The sequence below is a fragment of the Nesoenas mayeri genome (genome assembly GCF_963082525.1).
Source record: "Nesoenas mayeri genome assembly, chromosome: 20".
NCBI lineage: Eukaryota > Metazoa > Chordata > Aves > Columbiformes > Columbidae > Nesoenas > Nesoenas mayeri.
In genome coordinates, this window is record NC_137569.1 from 6131015 (window position 1) to 6142877 (window position 11863).

Below are 11863 nucleotides of genomic sequence, written 5' to 3' on the forward strand. Positions count from 1 at the left end.
AGGGTGGCAGAGCCTGGCCCAGGCTGCCCAGGGGGGTTGTGGAGTCTCCTTCTGTGCAGACATTCAAACCCGCCTGGACACCTTCCTGTGTAACCTCATCTGGGTGTTCCTGCTCCATGGGGGGATTGCACTGGATGAGCTTTTGAGGTCCCTTCCAATCCCTGACATTCTATCATTCTGTGATTTCAGCCCCAAACATTCTGTGTGAAAGCCTGGGAGTGTTTTCTGTAATGTTTTATTTTGTAATGTCAACGTGAAGAATTCACAGTGCAGTAGGAGAGAGGACAGTATGAGTTTAGGTTTAACGTAACAGAATTGGTGCACCAAAGTTACCAGCCACACCAAGTGGTTTGGTTGTTGTATTAGGAGGTGGTAAGTAAACGTGGTCTTGACAGACAACCCAGCCAGCGAGCCTGTGACACGCTGTGTCCGTGGGCAGCTGAGAAGGCACACACAGAGAGGAGGAACTTCTGAAACAGGGAAATTCTGTTTCACCTTCACCGGCACCTTCTGCAGCACAGGTAAGTTTCCCAAATGGCTTCAAAATGTGACCCCCAAAATATGGAGGTAAAAAGGAAACTCTTTCCTTTACGCTAAGATCTGTTTTTCAAACAAGAGTTCAAGTAACTTCCTACCAACACAGTGGCTCAAACGGTAAAAAGCTTTTTCCTGCTGGCTGTTCTCTTTGCTACCTGTCAGTAATTTAGTGCAGAGAAGTCTGTGAGTGTCATCCCATAGACTTTGGTCTCCCAGTCTAAGAGCTGTTTCACAAAGCCCCGGTGTGGTATCACGTTCGTTTTGCACTCCAGAACATAGTACCAAGCTTTCTGTAAAGAGAAGAAAAGCAAAAGAGTGTTAGGAATTTGAACTGAAAGTGCATTTGGGGTGTTTGCACAAAGGAGCTACACTTATGAAAGACACAACTTTGTATTTACTCCCTGTGTTGGACAGCAAGAACTTGCAGATAAGGCTTTGCTACCAAAGCAGGGACAGACTGGATGAAGATGTGAACTTCAGAGAAGCCTGTCGCCTTCACACCCCTCTCCTGGACATGAGGACGGCTCAGGCTGCTTTCCCTACCTATCTTGCATTATTTTACACTGCTGGAGCAATGCAGTCCTGGATTTTCTACCCTAAAATGTTTTTTCTTCTATGGGTGATAAGCAAAGCAGTGAAGCATCAGCTATTCACAGGTAAGCAGCAAAGGTTATCGTGTTTCTGGATTGGTGTGACCTGTTGTGGCAGAGCAGCTATGAAACTCCAGTTATCCCACTGCATTAACTACAGCCACCTCAGTTATTTGTTAATTCCATGTAATCAGTTAGGAACTCTGCTACACACAGGGCAGATCCTCTTGGATTATTCCGCTTTACTCCAGTGGCATCCTTGGGTTTGCCCAGTAGTGCTCATCTTCCTGCTTTTAAAACTGACTGGCCCCCTGCACTTGGGAGGATTGCTTAAGCATCACGAGACCAAAGGTTAGAAGATAGCGTGCCACTGATTTGTTTTTCCAATCTCAGTGATTCTGCAGGTTCCGAGGCTGATTTTCTAATATTTACTCCCCTGGGCTCACGCTGTGGATATCTGTAGTTCCCCTGAACTCAACAGATCTACTCACATATCAGTTACCCATAGAATAAGGGGCTGCACATCCCAAGTCCGCCTTCCTTTTGCAATATCCATGTCTTTCGAAGCTTTCAAAGATCTTTGCCTAGACTGGGTGAAGGATCACACAGGAATTTGTTGCGCTGCTTTTGTCTGCAAGAAATAAGCTTGTCTGCCCGGGTAATCCCCCGGGAAAGCTTTGTCCAGCCAGCCACAACACGCCACTGCGCTGTCAACCTTTTCTTCTTCTATTTTTTGGCACTTAGTAAAATGCTGAGATCAGCCTGTTGATCTCAAGAGAAACTGCAAGGATCAGCCTTTGACTTTTGCACTGCGGTTGCAAGCACCTCCAGTGATTAGGTGTGCGAGGGAACGGTTATCAGCGTGCAGGAGCAATCACACCCAGCATTAGAAGAAGAGAGAATATAGTTTCTGCAGCCCTGTTGGCACGTTCAACCCGAAACTACCCCTTGGCACACAGCGATGGTAAGAGATTTCCTCTCATATTGCAAATGTTTGCACAAAATCAATTGAATTATTAGATACAGGCCCAGCTTCAGTGAAGTTGGGATCAATCCTTTCAAGCTCCCAAGGGAGGAAACACTTCCCAGACAAGAACAGGGTTTTTAAGGAGACACTTTTCAGTTCTCATGTGCTGTGTGAAGCAGGTACCAGGAAATGGTGCCCAGAGCAACGCGATGCTCGTGCGCTGGGTGCCAAGGAAACAAAACCCAGCAGCTGGGGAGAGGCCACCAGGCTATTGCACAGCCCGGCCACTCTCAGCCATCGTTAATTATTTTTCTTACGTTACTCAGAGCTGTGGAACACAGTGTACTGGCCAATTAACCTGTACATCCCTCCTGGGCTATTATTATCCCACTCCTGATTTCTTTACAGTCCTACCTGTGGGTAGGGATTGCTTCTGGAGAAACAAAATAGGATTTTGGAAGAAGCCAGTGCTGCTGAGCTCAGTGGTAAATCAGAGCCCTGCAAGCACTGTGTTCTGAATTTCCCTGTAATCCCATGGTGTTAAGAGATGGGATTAACTCCAGTAGCTTCCAGATACTCAGTTTCTCAGATCCAGGAGAGCAGAAATTGTAAGATATGTAACCACGTCTTTATTTTTATAGCCCCGTAGTTAGGTAGGGAAATGCAAGAGTATCACAGGTGCCAGGGTAAGGACTCACAGATCCAAAATTACACTTAATCTACCTCCTTAATGGTATAAAGAAGATGCAATCTCATATAATCTGCTACATTATCAGGTGGATAGTCTCCATGAAAGCACAGATAATGTATTTCTAATTACTACAGTAATGAGGCTTCAGAAACAGAAATAAGCTGCAGACCCAGTCAGCGTCTGTGGGAAATACAGCAGTGACGTACCCTCAGGGAAAACTGGTGGGAATGGATAAGATAGGCCATGGTTGCTGTGCTGCTCCGGCTTATTCCCAGTTTGGAGAACACCAGCACCGCTCCGTGTTCCAGCTGAGCGTCTGAGTAAAGAAATGCCAATCGCAAATTAGTGACCTGGGAAATCGAGCTCCCAACGGTACAGTCGAGCTGTGGTTCAGTGACGGCTGACAGGCTGGCAGCCTGAGCGACAGGAGCCCTCACGAACCCTGACAGCAGCAGATGGGCACTGCCAGCTACAGTTTCTGTAAGCGTTTGCCTTTCTTATTATAAAAATCCACAGAGTCAAAATGTGGGTTTGAAGACCAGAACCAAATGACAATGACCAGCCAACGCTTCATCACTGATCAGTGTCAGATTTACATCAGATAACTGAAGAAAAGTGGCCTACCGTGCCCTATCAGCTGCACTCAGCATCACTTCAGCCGATCAATCTCCTCCCAGGAAGGTTTAAAGGTACTGATATTTCTGATGAATACAAACCTGTTTGGGAGGACTCAGATCTCAAACTGGAGACGACTTGGACTTGAAACCCTTGCTACTCCATGGGGGTCACCAGTAGGAAACTTGTACCTGCTGATTTTTACCTTTTTTAGGGAACTGATTTTATCATGTTTTTATGATGGATACTTTGCGGTCAGTTGCTAAGATCAGCAAACTCATCTTCCACAAAAGCCAAGCCCACGTGGCTTTAAGAGGATGCTGTCACACTTAACCACATTGACTCTGCTAACTATGCCTGAAAGATTCTGTATTTCATTAGTAACCTTTTGAATTCTCTCCCTCTCTCTCCAGAGCAGACAGCATGACATGTTTTTTGAATACTCCAGAATACATAGGGCAAAACCTCTTATTTTAGTGCTACCAAGAGGTTGTCGGGTTCTGTGTTTTGGTTTGCTTTGGTTTTTTCTTCAAGCTCTAATGCAGAGTTTTCCGACTTATTTCTATCATGACACATTAGTTCTGTTCTAAAACCTGAGCAGAAATGGCCTCACTCCAACATACACCTGGCACAAAGATTTCCACACTCTGAGAGTATGTGGAGAGCTTTAGTCTGGTGTTCACCCATAACCATTCCACTTTCAGTAATCGACACTAAACTGTCAAGTAAACAGTACACACTTCCACAAGAACTACAGCTAATAAACATTTATAGTATGTTCTGGAAACTTCTACCAAAATTATGTGAGAAAGACACTGACTCCTGAAATCATAGTGGGAAAAAAATGGGGCAAAATGAAAGGCAAGTAAGTGGATTTTGATATTTGGGTTTCAATGCAGGCAAATCATCAAATTCAGTTCAGGACTACAAAATTATATCCTCAAATATTGTTTCCTTGTTTCTTTGTTTGTGTCCAGTTGTAATTTCTTATGTTGTACTTAGATTATAAGGTCTGTGGGGACGGGGTGATCTTTTGCTTCTGGGTTTGTATGAGACAGTTCAGCAGGGCCTTGGTCTGTAGCAGGTGCTATTTCATAAGCGTGATGAAAGATAACGACACGGTTGGACACCCCCACAGAATGGAGCTGTGGGAGCTGTGTCTGCTGTGCTGCTGCGGGCACTGAGCTGGAGACTCTTGTTTTTTTCTTGCCCTCTCTGATGTAATCAGCTGAAGGTGGATTTATGCCGTCCAACCTGAAAGTCCTCCTCAGCTCTATGGTGGTTCTGCACTGCAAATCACAAAGATTAGCAGCATCTTGCGGTGAGTTCTCCAATGCACGTTACGCTCGTGTTCAAATAAGGCTCTGGTTGTTAAAGATTTGGGCTGGTAAGAGTCAAAAGGTTGTATTTAAGAACAAAATGAGGGAATTATATGAAGCCCTGGTAGACATCCTACAGCAAAGCCTTCTCAGATCTACTGGAAAGCTCATTATTCTCAGTGAGTGAGGTATTATTTAAAGTGAGTAGGAACATCAGAGTTAGATGCCCTGTAAAATCTCCCCGTCCATCAGGCTGGTTAGTAAGGCAGCTCTGGTATCTATCAGGGTGTGGGCTTGCCTGGGAGGGTGCTGATCTCCACAGATTACGACCCTCCTGCCTGAGCTTCCTGCTGCAGTCACTCCCATCTAATATCCCAGGGTGAGCAAGGTCTCAGGAATTCCAGAACAGGAACAACTCACCTATGAAATGTGAAATGGTGGCAAAAGAAGAAAAAAGATCTGCTTCAATTGCATCTGGAACAGAAATATGGAGGTAATTGTCTCCTTCTGCAAACCTGGAAAAAGAGCAGACAGTGTGACATGGACCAGAGAAGCAGCTTTGAAAAGATGTGTTTGTTGGAGGCAAGCTGATAATCTTGTTTGCTGTTATACGTGTGAGTTTTTCATCATAATCGTCATTAACATTATGATAAGGGATTTGTTATGGTAAGACATGGAGGTTCTTGTAATATGGAACCAGTTTAATTACTGATTTACCATTCCACAAGGTATCAGCACTGATGTTTTAACCTACAGCTTCCTTTCTCTGGGAGCTAAATAAGAACAGATGAACTGAGAGCAAGAGTGCCTTCACAGCATGTATGCTGGCAGTTTTGTGAACATAGCACCCCAGCTCACTTCATATGGTTTTCTATGACCTCCTCCTCCCACAAGCTCAAAGAACGCAATTCAGAGAACTAATGGAGCAAAATGTTGGTGAAGAATCTATGAAATGTGAAAGCACTTCATACAGAGGGCATGGGAAGATTACCCATGGTGTAGAGGCCTTTGAAAACTTTCCTCTGGAGCCAAGGGCATTAGAAAGATCTGCTGGTAAACATGCACTGGGGTAGGGAACTGGACTGGTTACTTACTTAGGTTGGGTCACCACCTTGAGAAATGCTGCTGGCATTTCCAGCATGGCCCACAGACTGAGCACGGTGGTCACGGACAGATATAGGTAAGGAAGGAACACTAATCATGGTGAAACATTGGTGATTTAGCTTAAACACTCTTGTGTTTGTAAGATTTTGCTCTGCAAGCTATTCAGAGATGAAGGTTCTTCCTGAAGGATGGTGAAATACCTCCTAGTCCTCCTTTCACCCAATCCACCCACGCAGAGGTTCTGCAGCGCTGCATTGCTGCTGTGCTACTCTGGGGTAGAGATCAGAAAAATGAGCATGAAATAGCACTTGAATCTGCAGAGGTTTCCTTGGAAATTCGCAGGCACTGACTCCTCTGCGAATGGGCTCTGCTGCTGTGCCACGTCCCTTTGTTCACAGGCACAGACGCAGGTGAGGATACACCTCGAACTGTTTAACTTACAGTGTGGCAGGCTCTTCAGAGATGTTGACTTGTGCTTTGATCTTCAGATCTTTCTGAATTTTTTTATCACAGGCCTGTTTGAAATTGCCCATATATAACTTTCCCTCCAGTATTTCTACAGGGTACAGCTGGAGGTTGTCTAGTTCCTGCCAGAGAAAAACCATAGGCTCAGTTTAGAGAGTGTATTGGCTCCTATGAGCTTGGTAAGTTCTTAAACAGAAGTCGTGTGAAGAATCAAACATACACTTAGTCAACAGCCCGTAGGACATTCTAGTGTAATGATTCATTTAATTACCTGGACTTTCTCTATATTGAAGTCTTTGCCAGATTTACTGAGAATAATTAACAGTATTGCTGTCATTGTGGCATTACTTGAAACAAATCCCAGCTAACAAGGAGGTAGTATAATATATATTCTTTACATTGTCTGGAGGTACTGCAGCATAACATCCATTTGATGTTCTGCCTGGTTACTGTGTGCAAGGCTGAATGAAATCATCTGCTGCCTGCAGAGCTGCAGGTGCCCTGGAGTGGTACAGCACAAGCCCGCAGCTGCGTCCGGTGTCAGCAGTGTGAAGGCTGAGAACAAAAATGCACAAGGCGCTAACAGCACCTCTACGTCCTTCACTGATAGCTGGCTAATGGCATAGCAGAACAAGGCAGCAGCCTAACAATTTAAATTGCCAGAGATTTAGACTTAGACTGAGAGGCAAGGGGGTATTGTGTGTCCAGGTGAATCTGATGGGGAAGTTCAGCAGCTAATAAGCTAAATAAGCTAAATAAGAACAGTTCAGCAGTTTGCTACCCTGCACAGAGAAGCACAGTGAATTGATTTTCCCTCCCGTGTTGTAGCATCGCACAAGTTAGCGCTGTGTCATGGGCTGTTCAGCCTGGAGAAGGCTCCAGGGAGACCTTATTTTGGCCTTTCTGTAACCAAAAGGGGCTGGTAAGAAAGACTGGGGCACACTTTTCAGCAGGGCTTGTTGCGATAGGACAAGGGGTGATGGTTTTAAACTAAAGGAGGGGAGATTCAGGCTGGACATGAGGAAGAAATCTTTTACACTGAGGGTGGTGAGAGCCTGGCCCAGGTTTCCCAGAGAGGAGGTGGATGAACCATCCCTGGAGACATCCCAGGCCAGGCTGGACGGGGCTCTGAGCAGCCTGAGCTGGTGCAGATGTCCCTGCTCATGGCAGGGGGGGCACTGGGGGAGCTTTGAAGGTCCCTTCAACCCAAACCATTCTGTGATTCTATTTCATGTGAACCAGAAACAACAGAAACAAAAGGCATGGTGTGATGAGATGCTCTCTGCTGTCCATTGCCTCTATATCTGCACTGCCTCAGGTCCTGTCCTAGATGTGAAAAAGGGTAATTTTTTCTCAGAAGCGAAACAGTTCAATATTTGTAAGTGGAACCAAACAGTTAGGATACCAGTATTCCACTGGATGTTTTTTTTCTTTCTGGGCCTGTTGAAATCGTGCGACAGCACTTGCTTTGTGATCCTTCCTAATGAAAAGCTTTATAGACTTGAAACATAGCGCTTGATAGGAATTGTCCTTCTGTCTGAAAACATTTACTGTGTAACATCCCAGATAACCACGAGTCAGAGAGGAACCTGCTTCTTTTCATAATTTCCTACAGTTTGTTTAGTTATCTGTACTCTTCAGTAGCCAGTTTCGGGGTTATCAGAGAAACCTTCCCAGGTTGTTTTCATGAGCTTGCTTTCACACAACACAAGGAGGATAATAAAGGCAAAGCATGGCTGTAAAAGAGTTAGCGGCGAGACCCAGGGCAAGCACAGTAACTCAAATTACATTTAATTCATTTGTTTGAAATAGATAGCAGGTTTACGCTACAATTTAACTTGAACCATTAGCCACCATCAACTGACTATGAATGCTAATGTCTTCTGCTTGCAAATTAGAGTCATCTCACCTGAGGCATCCAAAATAACTTCTGAGTCCCCAGAAAATGATAGCAAGCTGAAAAATGCTTGTATCCTCCCCTCAGGACAAGCACAGGATTGCGAGTGAACCACTCCAAGCTTCTGGCGTATCGGACAGCAGTTCCTTCCTCAGCATCTAAGGAGATCAAAAAGCTGTTTGCCAGGGCAGGTTTAGAGCCTCCGTTAGCACTAGGGGTCACATCTGGCCCAGTGACACTAACAGCACATTCCTTTTATTTCAACTAATGGTCTGCAGAAAGCCTTGTTAAAAGCTGGACTTTAATGGTTGCTGCAGGTCAATAACAAGGCACACTGCTTTTCACCTCTTGTCTTGATCTCTCATTCCTCTCCTCATTTCTTTTGGAGGTCTAGATAAAGATTTTTTTCCCCCTCCCCATCATTCTTTGGGAAATGCTTCCAATAAGTTCCCATAATATGAAAGTATTATTAATTTAAATCTAATAATCATAGTTTTATGGAGGCTCTTTTCTTTAGTTTGCTTTAGGCAAACGGGGAAGTATCTTTGAATAAATTCTTCACAAGTGTTTTAAACGCTCCCCTCTGTGAAGCAAATTATGTGAGACAGCTGCTCCCGCTCCTCCCAAGGGATCCATCCCGCTTGCCTCTGGCTGTGTCTGCTTTTGAAACAGATCAGCACAATAGAAACCAGCGTCTGGTCCTCCACACCTTCCCTTGCTTCTGTCTCATCACTCAGCATTTATGAACATTCTTGCTTTATTCATTTCCCTTACACTCCGGGATTTTTTTTCCTTAAAAAAATTATGTAAATCTTTGCTAAAACTATAGTAGCCTCTATAGAGCTAGCGGGAGCCAAACAAATGTACAGAAGTGGTTCTGCACACAGCAGAACTCTTTGCCAAAGGATGTATGAAAACTAAACGTTTCCAGGGTTCAAGGAAGATTGAACAATTACATGGAAAACTTTCCAGCTCCCCATATTTCTCAGTGAACTCCATCAAATCACAACCTCATTAAAGTTAAATCTTTTCAAATATGATAATGTGAAAGGCTGTTATGACCCTCAGAGAAGGAAGTACTCATCCTGTGAACAGGAGGAATCTGAGTCAGTCTTTACAGTCTCTGAAGCACTGTTCCCTAAAAGGCAATTGTCGAACAAGCCCAATCTCCCTGAAATGTGCAAAAAAAGAATTCTTTCCTCATATGCAACAAGGAACTCCAGAGAGATCAGTCCACACATAAGAAACCAGACCTGCCAGGAAGCTTTGAAATAAAATCTGGATTTTTGAAGCCTAAGAACATATGCAACACAGTGAAAAAACAGAGGCATAGCACAGATATTAGTTATTTTGAACAAAACTGAGTAAATCTGCATCTCTTCCAATAAGCTCATAAAATTAACTGAGGAATGGGAAGAATATCTATCCTGCAGTGAGGTCTTGACTGACATGAGTCACAGGTACCTTTTTCCTCCTCCTTTTTCCCATTGTCACAGCAATCCAAAGAGCTGGTGTCGTTGTCATACACCACACAGTATCTGACACACCTCAGCTCCTCGTAGTCCGGTACCAGATACTCCCCCGTAGGACTCTAATAAAATCACAGAGGAATTCTGTCAGGAGCACAGCTCCACGCTTTGCTTGTGGCATCAATGCTACCAAAGTCTTGCAAGTTACTACTCTATAGCTATGGGATGGGTTTGGTGCTACGTCTGTACTTGACCCTGAAAGACCAGGTTAGAATTCAGAAATGATGCAAACTACTCTGGATTGCTTCATCGGCCTCAGTTGTAAAGATGCCAATGCTGTCCTTGGTGAGACAAGGCTACAATATGCTACTTCTTGTGCAATATTTTTCCTGATATTATAGCTCCTATGTGCCAATCCTTTGGGCTACCAAAGCCACTTTGCTTTGTGACAGAATACACCCCTCCAGTGGCAGAGATGGAACATGCCTGGAACAGGCAGGAGAGGCTGGGACAGTTCCTGTGGGTTTTAATCCAATTTTGTTTTACTGCTAATTGCTAAATCCAGGGACGGTTCACACACAGTGACCTCCACTTACCTGTTCAATCCTGCGTGCTGTAATGATATGGCTCTCATAGTATTCACGCTGAGTCCGGGCATCTGAAAAAAACAATCAGGACAGAGCAATTGGCTTATTTGATACTTTTAAGGCAGAATCCTGTTCCTAACTCTGCCAGTGGGAATTTAGGCACAGATATCAACCAGATAAAGAGATTTGGTTTCTTAGAAACTGAGACTTTCTAATGTGGATATAACAAATGCCAGTGCTGATGTGAGTCTCTGTGAACAGGTGATGCCAGAAGCTTTATCCCTGACCCAGGTGTGGTACCGCAGCATTCACAGCACCAGTCCCCTGCTCCGCTCTGCTCTGCCTGTGCTGTAGCCTGGCCCCACTGGTTGGGCCTCCTCTGCCCCCCTGGTGTGCAGCTGCTCTGCCTCTGTGCAGCCCCAGAGATGGGGAGAGGGGCACCAGAGACACCTCAGCCCCACTCCCGACCTGGCTGACTCTCTCACCAAAACATTCAACAATATCACTACACAATACACCCTTTTTACAGTAGCGGCACTATGCAAGATGCAAATGCTTATCAGCAATATTTGCGCCATGGTCAAGAAATCTTGTCAATTTCTAAAACCTCCAGAAGCAGCAAGGGAAAGGGTGGATCCGTGGGGTGGATTAGAGCAGGAAGAGCTGGATGTGACTGGGTCACAGCACCTGTGACAGGATGGGAGAAGTGCCCCAACAGCAGGGCCCGGCAGCTACAAGAAGGAAAGTGAGCTCTTTGCTGTACGCTGAAGCCCACAAACCCCGTTTCCCCTGGAAGCCTGCCCAGGCTGGAGTGTGCTGCCTGGCTGCAGGCAGAGCAGGCAGCAGGCAGAGCAGGCAGCAGGCAGAGGAGGCAGCAGGCAGCGCAGGAAGCAGGCAGAGCAGGCAGAGCAGGCAGCAGGCAGAGCAGGCAGAGCAGGCAGCAGGCAGAGCAGGCAGCAGGCAGAAGGCAACAGACAGCAGGCAGAGCAGGCAGCAGGCAGAGCAGGCAGCAGGCAGAGCTGGCAGCAGGCAGAGCTGGCAGCAGGTAGAGCTGGCAGCAGGCAGCAGGCAGAGCAGGCAGCAGACAGCAGGCAGAGCTGGGAGCAGGCAGCAGGCAGAGCAGGCAGCAGGCAGCAGGCAGCAGGCAGCAGGCAGAGCAGGCAGCAGGCAGAGCAGGCAGCAGGCAGCAGGCAGCAGGCAGCAGGCAGAGCAGGCAGCAGGCAGAGCAGGCAGCAGGCAGCAGGCAGAGCAGGCAGCAGGCAGAAGGCAGCAGGCAGCAGGCAGCAGGCAGAGCAGGCAGCAGGCAGCAGGCAGCAGGCAGCAGGCAGCAGGCAGAAGGCAGCAGGCAGCAGGCAGCAGGCAGAGCAGGCAGCAGGCAGCAGGCAGCAGGCAGCAGGCAGAAGGCACAGGGGGCCCGGCCAGGCGTCCCGCCCCCGGCTCACCCAGCAGGCACAGGTAGTTGGGCTCGGACAGCCGGGGGAAGCGCCGGTACTGGTTGAGGATGTTGTAGAGGCGGCGGGGCTGGCACAGCGCTACCCTCGCCATCCCACACCAAGCGCCGGGACGCGCCGATTGCCGTTACAGCCCATCTCGCCCCGTTGCCATTGCAACGGCGGCGCGCG

General features: G+C 46.6%; 1 protein-coding gene across 1 annotated transcript; it reads right to left on the bottom strand.

Moving 5' to 3' along the window:
- Positions 1-285: 285 nt before the first annotated feature.
- STYXL1 (serine/threonine/tyrosine interacting like 1) lies at positions 286-11859 on the bottom strand. Its single transcript, XM_080357077.1, has 8 exons — positions 11684-11859; positions 10251-10312; positions 9650-9776; positions 8198-8343; positions 6265-6410; positions 5140-5234; positions 2992-3101; positions 286-827 (listed from the first exon to the last, which is right to left on the bottom strand). Exons 1-8 carry the CDS (start codon positions 11784-11786, stop codon positions 696-698), a joined length of 921 nt encoding a protein of 306 aa, XP_080213203.1. The 5' UTR covers positions 11787-11859; the 3' UTR covers positions 286-695.
- Between the last annotated feature and the right edge of the window lie 4 nt (positions 11860-11863).